Below are 19,878 nucleotides of genomic sequence, written 5' to 3' on the forward strand. Positions count from 1 at the left end.
GGTGTAATTATTCCATTCATTTTTTTTTTTTCGCCCATCCATCCATCCGCCAGGCGTGGAATGGTGGAAGCCTTTGATGGAAAAGGTGCTCTCCTGGCGGAAAAGCTCCGGGTAATCTATATTTAATCATACTTATTCCCTCGCTCGTCCGGGTGGCCCGAAACGTGCCCGAACCAGATGTGTTAATTTTGTGTTGCACCTTTCACCCCTCCCACCCGGGCTCTTCACCCCCCTTTTTCCCGTAGCATGTGTGTGTGTGTGTGTGGAGAAGATGGAATTGGATCGTGATGCCCACATTTCCGCACAATCGCCAGAAATTGCGATTTGATTGAGATAAAAAGAGAGAGAGTGAGAAAGGGAGTGTGTGGTAGGGAGTTAAGGTAAGGAATGACTCAAATACTCACACACGCAAATTCATGTAGAGATACGCAGCTGAGCCACCCGGTAGCTCGTAAAACTAACCTTCCTCAACGGAGAAGCGGAAATTCTGGGCCATTCGAATCCGAAGACGCCCTTTTTCGCACAGCCTTTTCTGTCCGTGGGTAAAGCCATTGGAAGGGAGGGAGGGGAGAGGGGTTAGCGGAGCAAAACAGGCCAATGAAAAATTGACTAAGTTTAATCAGCCCCATCCGAGCTCGTCACGGCCACCCCGAGGGCTTTTATTGGCTCCTGATGGAGGGCGTAGAAATTGGGAGGAAAATCGCGCACTTCGAACGAAGGGAACCCGGAGCTTGTGGGCTGGAAGAAAAAGGGAAGGGGGGGTGGGGGTTTGACCGCGTTAAGGCGCTCGCGCTGGATGTGGCGGAAAGTTTATCCATAAAATTTTAATTACAGCCGATCGATCAATACGCAACGATGTTGCCGTCGGAACGGCGTTTAGTGGGTGGCTAATGCTGGGCAGGGAGGCTAATTTTTCACCGCTTCGCTCGTTCTTACGTTTTGCGTTTTCTTTTTTTCTTTTCCTCTCCCGCAGCAAAATATGAAGATCAACGCTTCCAAGATGGCAACCCCGATCGAAGAGAAAGTTGATCAGAATTTGAAGGTACGGGTGAGTTTTTTCGTTCGGCGGGTGGGAAACACCCCCTGTGTGAAGTTAATACGTTTCTAAGCGAGTGCTTCGTCCTTTTTCCACCCCGCATTTCCCCCCCCCCCCCCCCCCCCCTGCAGACCCGTACGGGCATGGTGATGATAAGCGATGGCAAGAGCAAACCGGAGCTGGCCCGGCTGCATCTGTCGATGGAGATGATCACGATCCAGCGGCAGGACACGACCACCCCCGCACCGACGCCCACAAACGCCACGCACCCACCCATCGAGTCCCGGGTAAGTTCGACGGCCGATAAGCGTTGCATCCGTGCGTGCGAGTTTCATGATTGAATCGGTCATAAGGAGGTCACTTCGATTCGCCCTCGCGGGGTCCCCTCAGTCGATGTTGCCATAGAAGCTAATGGCTGAGATAAGGCTTTCCCTTTCGATGACACAATCCCAACAGGCATACCAAAATAAACCCCCACAATAAAAAAGCGAGAGTCCATTCGAACGAATTGCACCCAAAAAAAACCCTTATCCCTGACCACCCTGAGAGAGTCGCTAACCACATGAGGCTGTTAAAACTAATTATCGGCTCGCCATGCCGGTTACACGTACTCGTTTGGCTACTTCCGCCGCAGGGGTAGGTCTTGCATTACCGATCATTTGTCGTTTTTTTCCCTCTCGGCAATCGAACGAGATAAGCTCCAGATGTTGGCAGAGTAAATAAGCAAACGTCTCGCGTGTGTGTGTAGTCATGAACTGTGGGGTTTTTTTTTCTTCACCTAATGTGATAATGGCACGCCAATGGTTCGGTGCGTACTGGAACCCGTTCGGCGACGATTAAAGTACCCCCGTATAATTTAGGCACATTAGCTTTGGTTAACGTAATTTGTGAAACTGCTTTTAGATGCTAATTGCAATCTACTCTCGAGACGGTCACGCTTTGCGTCAGCCGTCTAACGGATATTGCACCTTTTTTAAATATTTTTCTTCAGTCGTTTATGGTTGGTTCGAAAATGATTTATCGCACGCATTTCGGAAACAGAGAGTCTTAAAACTATCGCAAATTATCGACTACAATATACTTCTCTTTTATTATATACAGTAGGTCCCCGCAGTACGCTAATGTTTGGGATCGAACGCAATAGTGTTTTATTTAACATATTTTCTATCCAAATCACTAATAAGTGTTCCATTTCTTCTATCATTTCATTACGTATCCGAGTGGCCATTTTACTATTTGATACCATATTAATCACTTCAAGATTAACAGCTTAATAAAACAAGAACCAACGTGTATTGGGTCAGGCTGTTGCAGTCATGGCCTTTAAACGGCTGTTTAAAACTGCGTATTAAACACTTCATTCTACCAAAACAAAGCAAAATTGACTAAGCCGAATTTAATCAACACTATGAGCAATCATTTGTGAAAAAATCGCGTATTGCGAATTTACGTATATCGAGTATAGCGTACTGCTGGGACCTACTGTATAACAGTAACAAAATTATTTTACTATTTCTTAGCATTATTTTTGATAAAATGAGGAATGTTTTCTCAGCTTAACGTCTTGAAATAGATGTAATACAAAGAGAGCTACAAAAATAGCAAATTACAGAAAGGTTTAGTACATTCAAAAAACTATTTGATCTTAACGTTTTAACCGACATTATGAATACCGTTTAGACTAATGTTTGGTTTGGTTTTTTATTTTGTAACAGATGAGTTTCTTTCATTAAAGATTGACACATATTTTACCTTAGTTTCTAACACTCTAGTTGATACTATTTCATTTCTCATTCTATCCAATTGGAAATTTTTGCTGGAAGAATAAAATTCCCTTAAGTAAAACCAAAGGACCAGAAAATCTAAAATTCTAATGAACACTCTCTTTCTGTCACACTTCCGTTTTTTTCCCCTCCAGGAACGCATGGTACAAATCACACGCCAGAAGGTGGGCGGCCTCGGGCTGAGCATAAAGGGTGGCGCCGAGCATAAACTCCCGATACTGATATCGCGCATCTACAAGGATCAGGCGGCCGACGCAACAGGTCAGCTGTTCGTCGGGGACGCCATCATCAAGGTGAGCGCACGGTTTTTACACAACCCTTGGGAAGGGACAAAAATGGAGGAAAAAAAGAACTTTTAAAGGAAAGCTGCCAAGGGTGGCCACGGCGGAAAAAAGAAACAAACCCTCCCATGGGGTGACCCAGCTCGGTTTTTATCGCGCATTGACAATCTAACAGGTTTCTAGGTCCTGTTTCTAGTTCGCCCGGTGACTTCCGTCGCGGTTTCGACAGTGATCTAACCACAAACAGACGCCCTCGGAGAATCACCTGTTTGCATAAAAGCCCCAATGTGTGTGGTCCTTTGTGTGCGTGTGTGTGCTAGAGCCCCAGTGAGCTGCATTGATAAGACTGTCTATAAATGGATCCACACCCCAAGGACACCTTTATGAATTTGTTGCCTTCGCATCCGTGTCCCTTGTGTAAACATGGGTTTTCACTTCACTTCCTTCCCTTTTTTTTTTTTATCGCCGAAGGAAAATTATTCAACCAAAGGGAAAATGGAGTTTGGGGAGAACGGCTTTCAGCGATCTCCGCTCGAAAACACTCAACAACAAATATCGCCAATTATATTAGCCAAAATAAATTCGTTTTGGCCGACAGTTTGCTTCGCTCTGTTCGGTGCTTTTTCCTCGTACTTAGAGGAAACCCCTTTGCGAAAAAAAAGAAAAGAAAACACAGCCGCCACTGGCGAATCGTAAGGCACGGTCCGGTTGGGTAAATTATTTTAATCCCAACTTCACCGGCTGCCTCCGGGACCTTTTGTTTTATTCCATTTCACTTCAGTGTCCTAAAAATAGCCACCAGGATCAACTTTTCACCAAGCAGGCCGGATTTTGGGGCCGGAAAACTCCGAGAGGGGAAGGCTAACGGCGGCCAGGAGGGGGATTTTCCAGCGCCCTGAGCACCCGGAGGTAGGAGCTTTCGAAAGTAATCAGAGCATTTCCTCTTCCGGAGCGGTTGTTTTTTGACTGTCCAGTGTGTGTGGATGTATATGTATTTGTAGTTGTGTATGCGTGGTGCAAACACCGGTTTTCTTCTTTCACTGTAAAATTTTTGCTAAAGCTAAAGGACCTTCTTCAGATCGTTTTTCCTACCATTCAACGCCAGCGCCAGCGTTTCCGGAAAGGGAAAATTGTGGTTAATCCCAGTACCCTACTTTTCCTGTTTCAGCGAGTCGGAAAAGTTTCTCACTTACCGTTTGCCACCCAGTTCCACCGCTCGCCCAGTGCATCACTTCGCCGTGATGAAAAGATTCTCCGGCTTGTAAGCTTCTTTTCCGCGCTTGTTTTCCCCCCAGGTTGTACCTGCATCCCTTTAAATCCTTTTCCCATTTTCTTTTCCAATTGTTTCCCAGTGTTCTCCCGTTGTTTAACGTTGGCGAATTAATTGAAAGGACAGATTCGGGACAGGTCTACGGTAAAACACTCCAGACAGGACTTACAGGTGCAGTTTCTCCCCCCCCCCCCTCCCCCACCGGGAAGGGGTCGTAAAATCGGTTCAATCTGGCCAACCCGAGCTTTCAAGTAGGTTGACAAATTAAACCATCTCCGACAATGCGGATTGCAGCAGGCCATGGGAGAGTCGGGTGAAAAGCGCAACAACCGAGGGTGACACGAGGAAGGGAAGTGTACATTACGAACGGTACTTTCACGGTTTTCATCCGGACAACAACGTCCCCGAAACGAGGGTAACTTTTGAATGTCAACGGCCGGGAATCGGAATTAAATCCGGTTGAACTATTACTGAGTTATTACAACCGTAACCTTTTAGAACTTTTCCGACCGTCTGGCGGACATTGGAAGTCGAAATAGAACCACCTGTGCTCGGTGCGGACCCATTGTGACCGTCTGACGATTTGAAGTAGGATCGCTTCCCGACGATGGCTTTCCAACGGTAATGGGCAACCCGTGTTTCGGGCGGATTTATTTCCCATTTTCATCCGCCCGCACTAGTTTTGCCCGTTGACGGGGCCAGAGGCGCGGAAAATCATTCCCATGTCAGCATGGCATGGCTTTTAATTCAAAGTCATCAAAACTTTTCCAAAATGTGGCACGCTACCGGAACCATTGGCTAGTAAAGCGTCCCAATCGGCTTTTCCGGCTTATCCCGTGGTGGAAATTTTATGTTTAAAAGATGACTCCAACAACTTCATCGTATGGTGCGGAACACAATTAAAAGTGTCCACTTGCCCATAAAATGTTTTCAACTGTAGCTCCAACAGAAACATTGTTTTCCCTTTTTTTCACCTTGAATTTAAAGTGTTTGTGCAAAACTGTTTGTGTAAATACTCACAGCCATCAATTTGTAGCAGAAATTTTATCTTCTGTCAGCCAGACACCATGTTTTGTGACCTTCGGTAATCCCCTCACCGGTGGGGAAACATTTTCACTCGGTGGTCAATCATTCCATTCTTTTTCCTTTTCCACTGGTTTGATGTTTTCCAACGGAGGACGGAGGAGAGTTGTGACAAATGGAAACTACTTTTACGTGACAGTGTTTGATTGTTCCAGGTCGCGTGGTTTATCCTTGCCGGTTTTCTGCTTTGTACATGAACCGCCGGTCCGTTTCGTCGGGGAAAACTCTGACAACCGCTGGACAAACCGGGACGAGAACGTCAAAGTGACCACGGGTTTAATTAAGTTAACGGACAAATGTGTCACCATCGAGTGGATCGTGGTAATGATTCCGAATTTCCATGTCAACGCGTCCATCGGTCAAACATTGGAAGAAACATGGATGCTTCGCTTTTCAATGGCGCTTTGTATCCCTTTTTTGGAAAAATTGGCTCAATCCTGTTGGCTTCCATTGTGTTGTTGAATAACGAACTGCTACTCCAACAGAAATGAAATTAAACATTCACAAGCTGGTTTTTGAAACATTGCCGGAAGCTCGCTTCGGAGGGAAAGTTTCCACCCACAAAATATAGGAGTGGAGTTTTCCCTCCCGAGCCGTTTGAAAATTAACGTAAATTCTGGCCTCAAGCGTCGTATGAAAATACCTGTCGGCACATTTCACACACACACACACGCACACAAGAGGTCACTTGAAGCGGTAACCAGCGGCATCGGAACCACGGGAATGATTGGGAAAATCCGTCCGCAACCGGGGGTGTGGCGGAAAGTTCAAGCAATGTTAATTAGATTCTGAACTCGGCCGGGGTTTTTTTTCTATTATTTTTCTGCCACCACTCTCCATTTCATCCCTGCCTGCTTATCATTTTCCGGCCCTTCTCCCCCCCACCCCCCATCGTGAGTGTCTGCCGTTCAGCGGAGAGGAGAGATGAAAATAAAAAGGTCGAAAAACCTGCCCACGCGCTCGTACGCGCTCGCTTAACGTTCCGTGCTTTCAAATGGTTCTATTTTCTAATGTTTTTATTCGTTTTTTTTTCTCCATGCTCTTCAATCTGCTCGTGCTTTTTGTTTTTAGCTCATTCCTTATCACAATTAACTTTTGCTTTATCGCTGCTGGTGTGGAACAAATTTTTCCGCTTCCTGTTGGTCAAAGTTTTATCGCGAAAAAAAACCGAAAGTTTAAAAAAAAACCCTTGTTGATGGGGAAGGTGAATCGCATCAGATTTAATGAGGAACGTTAAATTAATTTTAATACGGTGTAAGTGAATTTAACCAATTTCCGGGATTTTTCTGAGTCCAAGTTGAGGGAATCGAGTAAAACGAGTTAGGCTCAACTTATTATACTGCGTTACTTTTTTACTACTAAACCATTAGACCAAAGTGGGATGAGAATGGGTTCAAAAGTTTGAAAAGAAACTTTCATTCATTTATTGTTAGAAATTACATAAAAGATATTCGATAGCAGGCACTCCATCGCTCAAAGAATTTATAGTGAAAAGTATATAACTGTCCTTCCAGATACATAAGATTTACATACTCTTGATCCTCTAAAACAAAACAAGCCTGACTGCAAATAAATTCCGTCGAAGTTCACGTTCCATAATTCCATTTCCGACCTAGCAGGACATCCAAAGTATGCCTGACATTTGGTTCATTTGATTCTTGTGGTCTTCAAACCGCACTATTTCCAATAGATTCCTTATTGACATCTTCTACTTTTCACCATACCGTTCATTCAGTCCTTGTTTCTGATAGGATTTCCTATACCACTTTATCTAAATTTTCCGCGTTTTTCTTTCCAGGTGAACGGTGAATACATCACGGCTTGCCCGCACGACGACGCAGTGAACATCCTTCGGAACGCGGGCGACATCGTCGTCCTGACGGTGAAGCACTACCGGGCGGCGACACCATTCCTGCAAAAACAATGTAAGTTCCCCCCCGCGCCAGCGGCCAAACAGGCAAAAATGTCCGTTCCGCTTTGTTATTCGGAAATAAAAAACCCCGAACTCAAACGTAAAGCAACATATACACGAGTGGAAAACCCGGTCGAAGGATGCAAAAGCGACCCGGTTTTCCTACAGGCCCCATCTCAAGTTAGAACGAAGAAAAAAAAACAGCTTATTCATAGCTCCAAATGGAGAACAACAACACCAACAAAGTGGAAAACGACACACTTCAAGTGAAGTGTCCCATTCCGAACGCAGGACTTCTCCCGCCTTTCCGGGATCCAATAAAGGAATCACTGGAAATGTTCTTCAGCCTCGCGTAGTGCCTTGTTGCTTCGGCATTTGCATATTTCTCTCCCCGAGCGTTTGGTGGAAAAGCGAGGAAGGAGCAAGGAACCAGCAAGCAAATTATTGTGTTGCATAAGATCTTGGGCAATTATTTCGCTCAGCATCTTCTCTTTGTTCTGGCGTTTGAAGCTTTCTTGCACCCGAAGTGTTTTAGGGGAAAATTTACAGGAAACCCTGTTGGAGATTTGTTTCGAATATGTGCCATCTCATATGACCTTTTATGCAATCGCCGGCTCCAACGGCTTGGGCAAGGGTGTTGTTGTGTTTCATTTAGTTGTTCCATTAGTGTAAAAGCTCTCTCCTAACTGCATTACAGCTTTGGAACAACCCGGACGGTACGCTCGGGATGGCAAAGTTTCCCATTTCCAAGTCGTCCAACTTTCCCGAAGCTGGTTTGCAATTAGTTCAGGAAGCGAACTCCACCGGGGGTCAAGTTATCAATTCTTCATGCAAAGGGCTGCACGGTGGGTCGATCGAGGAGGATTGGACGGTCAATGGCTATGTTTTAAATTGGGTTTGTAAATTATTCCGTTTCCTCGAAGTATATTTTCCCCACCATTTTCAACAAAAAAGGCATACCAAAGCTTGTCCAACACGTTGCTAAAGTGAAGTTTCAGAAAACGATACTCTTTTGGAGTTTTTGAATTAGTGATGTGCAAACTGAGTCAGAGTGAGTGAATGAATGAATTGATTCCATTCACCAAGATGATGAAATTGTATTGGCTCAGTGTGAATATATTGACTCAGTGAGAGTGAATTGGCTCAGGAAGACTGAACTGGCTCACTCAGAATGATTTGACTATTTTGAGAGCTCAAAAATGCACATTTTTTCTATGGATAAGCAGTGATTACCAGGTCAGTTCAGTTCATCAGTAATTATCCATAAAAAAAACTGCCTAATTTCAGCTCGTGATATAGTCAATCCACTCTCCCTGAGTCAATTAACTCTTCCTGAATCAATTCACTCTCCCAGAGCCAATTCACTCTCACTGAGTCAATACATTCAAACTGAGCAGAATCATTCTCACTGTGTCAATTCATACTGAGTGAATTAAAGAATTAACTCTCTATTCTCACTCACTCACTCTGAATTGAATCACGTTACTGAATCGTTATCCTCATCAATATGTTGGATGTGTGAATTTTAATTCTTTGAACTGATGAGTGTTTTGGGGACGTTACAGTATGAACTTTTTGTCACTATATCAACCTGTTTTCGTTACAATCTGGTCAACAAATGTTCAACCCAAAACATCTTCGTTTCGAACAGTGTGCAAGAAAATAGTGCTGGCCTGTGGCAAGCAAAGTGTCCGTTGCCAACTCGCTTCCATGTAGTTACCAACCCCGAGCAAATGCATATTCTGATTGCCATAAATTATTTCCGTTTTCCCCGTACAGTGAGCCGGGAAACGCCGGAGTCGGACAACGATGCGACGTGCGCGGAGTTGAAGGCGGACGAAAATTGGAAATCAGTCAACAGCAGCCGGCCGGTGTCCATCAGCTCCGAGCCGGAAAATCGATGGATTGACTTGGTTTCGGGTAAGTTTTCCCCACGTTGAAAGTTGGAAAGGACAGAAAAATGTCCGTACCGAAAATGATTGATTCACTCCGACTTCTCGCCCATTTGGCCACGCACGTCGACCGGTGGTTTTTGCGCTGCAACTCCTCGGACGCACATTAATCATCGTGCCACCAGTCCCGCTGATGATGGCGTACGTGACGAGGTACATCTACGGCACGGACAAGCTGCGCCCGAACGCGTTCGAGGTGCGTGGACTGAACGGGACGACGACGGGCATCATCCACTGCGACGATCTGGCCATCCTCAGCCAGTGGTTGAAGTACATCACCGACAACGTGGTCGGGCTGACCAGCCTGCAGGTAAGCCGGGACATCCCACCCGGGACATGCCATTTTCCGCGTCGAGTCTGATGCAGCTCTTTTTTTTTTGTCCTTGGACCCTCAGATGAAGCTGTTCAACCGGAACTTCCCGGTCGGCGAGCGGATCGAGTACATGGGCTGGGTGAACGAGGGCGTCATCAACAACCACATCTCGTGGCAGAGCTACAAGCCCCGCTTTCTGGTGCTGAAGGGCACGGAGGTGATGCTGTTCGACTCGCCGCCCCTCAACGTGACCGGCCTGACGAAGGCGAACGTCGCCTACAAGGTGTACCAGACGATGTTCCGCGTGGTGAAGGAGTCGGAGACGGTCGACTCCCGGCAGCACTGCTTCCTGCTGCAGAGTTCCGGCCACGAGCCGCGCTACCTGAGCGTGGAAACGCGCCAGGAGCTGCTGCGGATCGAGAACAGCTGGAACGCGGCGATAGTCACCAGCGTCATCAAGCTAGGCGTAGGTTCCTTCCACCTTCATAGGATGGCTTGTCTCTCTTACGATTCCTCCTTTTCTTTCGTACTTCAGCGCAAAACGTTCGCCGTGTCGCACCACGGAAAAACCGGCGGACTCACGCTCGACTGGCAGGTCGGCTTTTCGCTCACCGAAGGCGCCGACGCCGCCATCATCTGGCAGTACAAGTTCTCGCAACTCCGGGGCTCCAGCGACGACGGCAAGTCCAAGCTGAAGCTCCACTTCCAGGACCACGAAACGCGCACCATCGAGACGAAGGTAAGAAAATTGGCAAGTTCGTTTGTTTCGATTCTCTTATTCGACCTTCGACTTCGGGAGTTCGGGGCGCGCGATGCTTGCGTTTGCGTTCGCCGTTTATAATGGTTAGTTTGGTTTGACGATTTGTCAAAAAAAAAGGACCGGAGGCGCTGGATTGACTTTTGAGTTCGTAGTTTTGCGAATGCCGTAGAGACAGATGCGCCTGCCTGGACAGTAGTTCCAGCGCTACGTTCATACTGCTAATTTCGTTTCTCTTTTTTCTCTTTTTTCTCTGGTTTGATTTTTCTCTGGCTCATCCATCCAACACCCGTGTCACCCGGGGATCTCATCCATATGCGCCAACCTCCCCGCCCCCAATACCCCGGCTTACTGCACCCCACACATACACACCCATCTCCTTTTCCTCCCGATGGTAGGAGCTCGAGTGTCATGTGCTGCAAAGTTTACTGTTCTGCATGCATGCCTTTCTGACGGCGAAAGTTGCTTCCGTTGATCCCACCTTTCTGAGCTCGATCCAGCAGGCCTAGGAAGCGAAGGGTCACAGGTTAGTTCCACGGTTGGCGACGACCACGACGACGACGACGATGGCGACAACGGTGCCGTTCAGTATCGCCTCCCAGACATTGAGGTCCGGGTGGCATCTGAGAGTTTAAAGACTAACCGCGGAAGTGGACGGAGTGTTTGTGTGTGTGTGTGTTTTGCCAGCGTCGAGTCATCTTCCTCCAAGCGCGGGGGGGCTTGTTGGGTGAAGCCCGAAAGGACCAAACCGATACCGCCATCAGGCCATCACAAGTACTTCGGACGCCACCACAGCAGACTTGCCGCGGATCACTAAGTTTAAGGCGATCAATCGGAACCTGCAATCACGGAGCTTTAGGAAAGACACCTCCTCGACCGAACTTCACCCGTCACCCCAAGGGGGTGTGATTGGAGGACGCACGGGAATGGACCTTTTTCGTTCGGCGGGTCGTTTGTTGCTAGCATCGAGGAGCCGTATCCACATGGCGTCTTAATGATAGGTTTCATTCGTTGTAATTGTTGACATGTTGGTTGCATCGAGCGATGGGAAGGATTTTTACCCATCCCCCACAAACCCCCTCCCGAACCTGGGCACGCTTTAGTTAGATTAAGTATAGACATTTCCCGGTTGGGAGATTTAACCGGAGAAAATCCTTCTTCTAGCGGCGTGTGCCTATCGTTACCGGCATGAACAAGGCTTGGCGACCTTGTTTCCTTCTTTGCCAACCGATAATTCTTGCTATTGTATCGCAACCACTTTGCACTGTGACAACAATCCGTACTGTAATTTTCCTATTCCACCGAGACACTACAAAAAAAAATCGCGTCAAATACATCCGATCATTTGTGTATGGAAAACTGTTGAGTTTTTCAGTTCACTAATTTTTTTTCATTCCCCGAGGTGGAAAAAGAGAATCCACCCGGATAATCCCGTCGGTAGCAACTGCACCGAACCTCCCCGCGCGATTGATGGATGGCAGCAATTTTCCGAGTTCCACGGGATTTTCCAACGTTAAGCCCACTCTTGGAATTCATATATGGCATTTTCAAACGAGTGCCGTAAAGAGTACAAGCTAGCGGATGGCAATGACCGATTTTATATCACCGTTCCTTCCATCCGGGCTTTTCCGCAATCGACCGATTCGTGTATTTTATTTTGTGTCTGGTTGTGTCTGCAAACCGGGAATCGGTTGATTAGAACTTGTGAAAAACGATCCATGTCGCCTCACCATGTCAGCTGGGGAGTGGGGATTACTGCCAAACCCGCGGTTTGGGTTTTCCGGATCCCGCACGGCTTCGGTGATAACACCAACAAGTGAGAGCAGTCGGTGGCTGCCAGAGCTTTAAACTATAAATCCAATTACTTGCGCACGGGCGGTAGTTTCCCGCTGGAATCTCGGAAAGCTGGATTAGATATTAATATTTAATCAGTTCTAAAAACTCCCACTTGTAGGATGTTGTCGGATGTGCGATTCTCCATTCTAAACTAAACCTATCAACCCACACACCACGCCCGGGAAAGAAGGTACGAGTATACCAAACTCTGCAAAAAAAAAAAAGCTAACACCCCGTGAAACCCGTTGTAGCTGTTAGGGTAGTAAATAACGAAACAAAAACATAGCGTTTAAAATGTAAAGTTAGGCAAACCACAACTAGTTCAGTGCCGCAAACCGAGCACACTGAAACATGTACCCACCAAAAAAAAAAAAAAACAAAAGCAAAAAGTTATTTAAAAACAAAACTGATATAACCAACAGATAAAACCCGACGCATGCAAACCACAACCGAATAATCCTGGCAATGGAATTTATTAAGTAGAAAAACAGGTTATTAGATAGCGCCATTTTCGATGGTAGGAAAGTAAAAGTTTAAAAACAGTAACAGCACGTGCACTGGAAAAAAAAGTTATTGCTCGTAGTTTTGGAAATTACATCACAGACTATTGTAAAACTTTAATTAAATTTTGTGTACAAAACGCGGAGCACGACGTCGCTACATCGGCCAGAAGAAATGGAAATGTCAATAATCTAAATCAAATTTACTCAACCACACCTATATGCAGCCTATAGCCAGATAACATCTACTCCTAACCAATCCAATACAATATACAGCAGGAAATCCCCGTTCCGAACGTAATCCCAATAGATCAAGCCGGTGTGACCAGAAATAGTCGTAATAAATTAGAAGCAAGAGGTAAAACAATACAACAAAACATAAATACCACCACGAAAGTAAAAGGATTAAAAAAAATATTTAAACAATCAATACAACAAGTATTAAAAGAATTGAATGTGACGCGAAAGTAAGGGACGGAATGGAAACGCTGCGATATTCGAAGCGCTAGAGAGAGAGGATTAAATAGTAGTAGGAAGTTTTGGGTGCGACTTTGTTTGTTTTAAAGCTGTAAACTCTACCGGAAAACGTTAAAAATGCTGCGCATGGCTTTGTGTTACGTTTACGTTTTCTAATTCTTTACACAACCCAGTTGTGCTTTCATAGTTTTACGCATCTGCCTTTGTTTTTCCTCAAAGTTTCGTTCACTTTTCTGTACAATGCTATAAAGTAGCCTTTTCATGCTTTTTCTTGCCTCTTTAAACATTCTCTTGTCCTTTTTAGCTTCTTTCACTCGAACTCCTCTACTACATTTTTCTGTTCTGTTTGTCTATCTCTTCAGATATAAAACAGCGCTGCACATTGTTTGCGACACTCTGATAGAAAAGTAAAAGGATTTCATTACGCTCATTAAAGTAAGCTTTGCAATTTATATGCATTGACGAACGGAGCAAAGAAAAAAAAAGGCATCAGTATTATGAATGAAACAATCTCATGCGTTGGAAGCAGGACAGGATAGAAGAAGAAAAATCCAAAATCCTACGCTTGTTCTGCATTACGGCGAGGCAATTACTTTTATGTGTCTTATATGGAAAAGAAAAAGAGCATTAGCAAAGAGCATATCATACCGACATGGACCTTGTCCTTTCCTAGCGCCTAGAGGACTCGTTTCAAATGGGTCCCCACCCGTTAGCCTTCGTTTCCATCGCAAGAGTGATTTGAAAAAACTGGTAAAATACTGCATTGATTGAACATTTCCCGCTACTCTGTTGATTATCTTCTCTTGCTTTAGCTGGAGCTGGAGGGATATATATTTTGTGACGAATTAAGAAAAAAATACCACTAATGTTGGCCTGTTATTCACGTGAGGATTTTCGCTTGTTAAACTATTGTCATTGAAAGTAATTAATTATAGACGTATGTTGCAAATCGAATTTTTCCATCTAATAGTAAGTCTCCCCAGGAACGGAAGTTACGTTATTACATAGCTAAGAACTTTAAAAACACATTACCACACACAATGAGCAAACTTTTACCATTCGAGCACTTGGAAAAAGATAAAAACTTCAGCTAGAACAATTAGAACGCACAGGGGTAACGTATAAAACGTTTTCCAATGCGGCCAGGTGCGACAGTTAGGAAAACAGTTTAACAGAAAAATAATGACCAAATTCCCAAACCGGTCGCAAGAAGGCTTCTACATAGGCAAAAGTAGTAAAGACAACCGAAAGAGAGGAGAGGAAACTTAAAGCATAAAATCAAAGATCGGGTGCACACTGGACGGAGGCAAGTAAAATGATATATTATTAGACTAGATATACACATATACAATATTGATATTTATCGATCGAAGGTCTATCTATTTAGCAATATGTATATTTACACGTCATGCTCTAACCTGGTGTTTGCCTGGCATCGGGGCAGGCCGAACTTTGCCAAGTTCTTCCTTCGAATCTTTACGATAGATTTCGTGTCGTGTATGTGTGTGTCGTTTGGCGACTTACTTCCGAGAATCCAACACAGATAATCGATGCGCCGCGACATCCAATTCCATGTATAATCGATCCTTATCCTGGTACTGGCACCGCCCGGGACCTAGCAAAACCTTCCAAATCACAAGATGAATATTTTATCTAGCGAAACTTTCCCTAGCTACCGCATGCCTCTGTCCGTAGTCGATACTCCGAAAAGTTTGACGAACATTCTTTGAAGCTATCTCTCTATCTTCACCATGTATCCTTCCGCTATAAAACGGATACGCAAAGCACATTCTTCGAATGCACCGCCGCCCATTTTAGATGAAACAAACAAAGAAACAAAAAAAAAACGATATACCAAAACTACACATTAGAAGATGATGATGGCGCATGAACATATTTAATCAGTACATAAACTCGTTGTGAGGGACGCACGAATGTTCTCCAAAAAAGAAAGACAGGGAACAAATATAAAACGATGAAACATAAGGAATGGTCTGACGGAAATAATGTTCTTCAGGTAGGTCTGAGTTTAGAGTAAAACAAAACTATATTCTGTTTGCATTCGAAACGATCCAAAATTTCACCGAAGATAAAACAAATGCAGATCAAAAGAAAACGGAACTGGATTAGAAAAGCACAAAGCTGTTCTTCCACGCGAACCAGCAAACCGTAGAGATCGACTGCTAGAAACGATCACGATTTATGTAGTGGAAGATCAGAATTCTAAGTCATCCCATCAACTGGACGCTAGGTTTACAATTTTAGCTAGGTTATACGCGAGTGTAGGAGATTAAGTGATACTTTATGGTAGGGTTCGTACTGAGTTCCGTGTTTGTTTTTCTTGTATAGTTTAGAGTGCTTCGAATTAACCACTTTCCAGTTCGCTGCGCAATTCGAAAGAACAAGTGAGGTACGTAATCTGCTCAAAGATAGTGACATAAAGGAAAGAAGGAGCATCAGCATGGCCAATGTGGACCGTGGGATATGTTTCTTCTGTCGAAATGGCCCTGATAATAGGGCGATAAAGCGTGCTCGCCGGCTAAAAATATGAGGTATGGAACACTCCTGTCCGAAGGAGTTTTGCTGCAAGTGGCCGAACGGATCTTTTTAGCTGCAAGAATGGAAAAGAAAATCAAAGTTTAAATAAAACAAATGAAACATCACTAAAACAAGACTTTTCAATATCGTTATCATATCAGTTGTTTAATTTTTCTTCGTGCATTCCATTCATTATTCATTTATACAGCTTTTCGTGTCAAGAGCGCACTTTATCTTAACAGTTTTCTTTGCCTCTCCTTCTAGTCAACCAAAAGAAAACTCTTCCCTTTTGATGGAATAAGGGCTCTTTACCCTTTCCTTTTTATCTCTACTTTTTTTTACATCGTAATAAAAAAAAACTTAACCTGTGGTTTTCTTGTGGCGAAACTATGGGTTACACACAACCGTTGACTTACTGAATAGCTCCAACGTCAGTGAGCTAAGGAAGGCGGGAAACGAACCGTGCACCTTCAGATGCGTCTGGACCAGCTCGTCCAACGTCACGCCGTACTCGGTCTCAAGCATAATCAGCATGGAGCCGTTCTCGTTCAGCTGGAATTTCAAATTATCCGTCCGGCTCTCGGCGTACATGCTCGACAGGGTGTAGTTTTTCCCACTGTCCCGATCGACTTGGTATCCGAACAGCATGTAGCATACCTCGCGGAACTCCTGCGCAATATCCTTGCTGTTCTGGTACTTCGTCTCCATCATTTGCAGCTTCGCCTGGCAGGTGTTTAGCTCCTCTCGGCACGCGTTCAGCTCCTGCATGACGGTCACATTCGAGGTGTTGCTCAAACATTCCGTCAGCTCTCCGTTTTGATCCTGCAGCTTGCGAATGCGATCCCGCAGCTGTTTGATTTCCGCGTTCAACTGCCCAACGAGAGCATTTTGATTCTCGAACGCTTCCACTGCCGGACTGTCCTTCAAATGCATCAAAGGCTTAGGCTTGACGCCCTGCTCGGACATGGTAGCGGCGCGAAGTAGCTGGTTTTCCAGCTCCAGCTCGAGCTCATCCTTGCGCCGCTGTAGTCGCTCGTTGTGCATCCGCATGTCGTCAATTTCCTTCCGCAACCTTTCGTACTGTTCGCTCGTCAACGCCGATCCTAACGCTAGAAAGGCATAACAATGAGATCATAAAAGAAGTGGGCAACAAAATGTCACATAGCAGGCCAGGTCCCAAAACCACAACAAGTTTCATCGAAAATGTAAAGGTAATTGACAAAGCAGGCGTTGTTAAAAACTTCAGCTCCATAATCGAGAATTGACGAAAGAACGGTTCAGGGCATCGGTTTAAACTTACCTAAATCCGGTAGTCCTTTACTGGATTGAATCTCTGCTTCCAACTTCTGGCACAGTTCCTGGTACCCAGCCAGTGTCTTCTCAAGCATTTCCATCCTCGAACGCATCGATCCATCCTGGTTGGCAACGACGGATTGATTGACTGAAGAAAATAAAATACCCAAAATAAGACATGTTGTCCACTTGCCACCATATCCGGGACATACTTGTAAGATCCTTCTCGTAGCTCTCTAGCAGCTGCTTGAGAAAGTCGCGCTCCCCGATGACCAACTGCAGCTTTTTCTGCACCCGGTGCATCACGCTCTGGTGATATTTTAGGGAACGCTTATGTTCGTTCAGATTCTTCTCGAGGATCTCGTTTTGGGTCTGAAGCTCATGGATTCTACCCTGCACCTGGTTCTTCTCCTTGAGCACCGAAGACTGCTCGCTGGTCAGTACCACGTCCTTTTGCAGTATCTCAACGATGAACTTGCGCAACGACCCCGGATGGACGGGTTCCATGGATGTGGCTGCCTGCTGGCAGTAGTCCTTGCCGAGCCGCTGCCATTCGACAAGCTCCTGCTCGAGCTCGCGCAGACGTACCTCGATCGTTGCCGTTTGCACTTCCTTCTTCTCGAAGTACTGCAGACGCGATTTCATGTTGTTCACCTGCTCCTCCAGCAGCAACTTGTTGCCGATCAGGTCGTGGAACTTCTTCAGGTCTTCCTTGAGGCGCTGGTTTTCCCGCTCCATCTTTGCCACGTTCGCCAACCGGCTCGTCGTCACCTTCGAAAGGTTTTTCCAGTCCTCGTAGCTGCCGACCTCAAACTCGAGCGCTTTCACGCGCGATTCCGACGCCGCGAGCCGCTCCGTCGTTTCATCAAGCTGCCGCTTGGTTTCGTCGTATGCGTCGGCTTTCGATTGGAGCGTGTCGTTAATTTCGCGCGTCGTGTCCAACTCATCCTGCGCGAGTTCCAGCTGTTCCTCCAGCTCTTTCACTTGCGTCGTGAGATCTCGTATATCGCTGTTCAGCCGGCTCATATCACTGGCATTTTGGTCCTCCATACTACGGATCGCTTGCTGCAGTTCGAACTGCTGATCATCGGTCGTTTGCTTCAACAGATTGAACTGATTGCGCGATTTCACAAGGTCCTCCTTGGCCTTGTGCTCCCGCTTCCGCACGGTTGCCAGATGTTTCTCCAGGTCGGACACCTTCGCCGTGGCATGCGACAGCTCCAGCTCTAGGGATGATATTTTGTGCTGATTACGCAGCTGCGTGGTAGCCATCTCTGTATTGAGATGTTCTATTTCCTTCTTCAGCACCACAATCTGTATCAAACGGGATAAACGGTTCATTCTACTAGACGACAAATTGACGTTCCCCTTATCACACTTACTCGCGCGCGTGCCTCGATCAGGTCCGCCTTCATCCGACGCGTTTCCCATGGACTTTGGGCGATCTGTGTCGTCTGCGAACCCGTGGCCGAGGAAAACGACTGAGTGCTGACATTACCGTCGCTTGCCATAGTGTCGTTGGCAGTCCCAGAAATTCGTCTCTTTTTACGATCTACAAATATGGGGAAGCTCAGAGATTGTAAACATAAGAAAACCACATGCATTTACAACAACTCACTAATCTCGAACGAATTGTTGTTTTCGTAACTAAGCCGGGTCGAGCCTACGGTAGCGCTGTGGCCGTATGTAAGCAGCGTCTCATTGATGCCTTCTTCGCCAATGATGGTATCCATTGTTCTGCGGTTTGTTCGTTCGGTTTCTCACAGGGAACCACGGTATCTGTCGTATCTAATTGCTATTAAGATGTGTCCTTCCAGTCGACAGCGATTTACAACTGAATAAAAGCTAAATTTCAGTAAATCACGGATAAATTCACGTACGCACCAATTTTACTTCACCGTATCAAAGGTACACAACAAAAATGCTTGCCGCTAGGGCAGGGAGTGGTGTTGGCAGGATTGGGATTCGGATTGTTCGCAAACTCGACTCCTTGACGGAGTTGTAACGGATTGGATCCAATTTGACGGACTCTTTCGGACACGATTTGTTCTCCACAGGAATTCGCCTTTATCATTGATATAATGGTTATCATTTTAAAGACCTTCTCGTTGCGTAGGGCAATCGTTGTGTATTTCGAGATTCGTAGCACATTCAGAATTTGAATCACAAGGTTCGAATCCGTCTAGGAAGTTGATTTCCCACCACTAGACAAAAGGGATGTCAGCGTGAACCTAGTTCCTGTTTATAGTTACAATATGTTGAATAGTAACTAGTTACCAAATCAAACAGAAAAACAGATTTGAAAAAAAACGATTGTTTCACATACCACCATAAATTTCTACATAATTGTTTGTGTTAGCGCCGTGCAGAACAACATTTATGAAAATACTAGAAGAAACGAAAAAACCAAACGAGAAATTTTGCCGTTATTTTGATGTAAAAGAATTCTCTTCACAATGCCCGCTCTTCTTTTCAGAATTCTTTTACCCCTTCTTTTGCAGCAGATTTTCTATGCAATCTAACGTAAACCGACTTCTGAAAAGAAGTGTAAAACAATTCTCTTTACACATGCGGTACACCTCAAAAGAGAACGCTTTTGACAACGTGACTGCATTCTTGTATGCAAGTTTTTCCGGATGTTTTCTCTGGAGCACTTCCGGGAAAACTTGCATGCAAATCTTAAGAAAGTGGGCAAAATTTGCATCCAAGTTGAATGCCATTTTAACGAAATTTACGCCGCAAAAAACACTTACAAAAATTTGCGGTTTTTTCGATAAAATTGTAGGCAAGTGGCACGCATTTTTTCCGATTTTTTTAAATCTTGCATGCTAGGTTTTTCAAATTTT

At 45.3% G+C, this 19,878-nt stretch overlaps 2 protein-coding genes across 3 annotated transcripts; one reads left to right on the top strand and one right to left on the bottom strand.

Moving 5' to 3' along the window:
* Positions 1-979: 979 nt before the first annotated feature.
* On the top strand, positions 980-10,897 carry LOC131262887 (gamma-1-syntrophin). The gene is made up of 9 exons (XM_058264976.1): positions 980-1,042; positions 1,168-1,323; positions 2,955-3,113; positions 7,253-7,379; positions 9,146-9,286; positions 9,444-9,628; positions 9,714-10,097; positions 10,167-10,370; positions 10,787-10,897. The coding sequence occupies exons 1-9, from the start codon at positions 980-982 to the stop codon at positions 10,895-10,897; spliced, it is 1,530 nt and encodes a 509-aa protein (XP_058120959.1).
* Positions 10,898-15,889: 4,992 nt separating this feature from the next.
* LOC131262888 (mitotic spindle assembly checkpoint protein MAD1) lies at positions 15,890-18,942 on the bottom strand. 2 transcript variants are annotated; one of them, XM_058264977.1, is made up of 5 exons: positions 18,651-18,942; positions 18,415-18,584; positions 17,245-18,346; positions 17,040-17,180; positions 15,890-16,848 (listed from the first exon to the last, which is right to left on the bottom strand). In XM_058264977.1, the coding sequence occupies exons 1-5, from the start codon at positions 18,763-18,765 to the stop codon at positions 16,127-16,129; spliced, it is 2,250 nt and encodes a 749-aa protein (XP_058120960.1). In that variant the 5' UTR covers positions 18,766-18,942; the 3' UTR covers positions 15,890-16,126. The 2 variants fall into 2 exon arrangements, with proteins under 2 accessions (XP_058120960.1, XP_058120961.1); XM_058264978.1 differs by having other exon boundaries at positions 15,890-16,842; positions 18,651-18,936.
* Between the last annotated feature and the right edge of the window lie 936 nt (positions 18,943-19,878).

The sequence above is a fragment of the Anopheles coustani genome, chromosome 2 (genome assembly GCF_943734705.1).
Source record: "Anopheles coustani chromosome 2, idAnoCousDA_361_x.2, whole genome shotgun sequence".
Classification (NCBI taxonomy): domain Eukaryota; kingdom Metazoa; phylum Arthropoda; class Insecta; order Diptera; family Culicidae; genus Anopheles; species Anopheles coustani.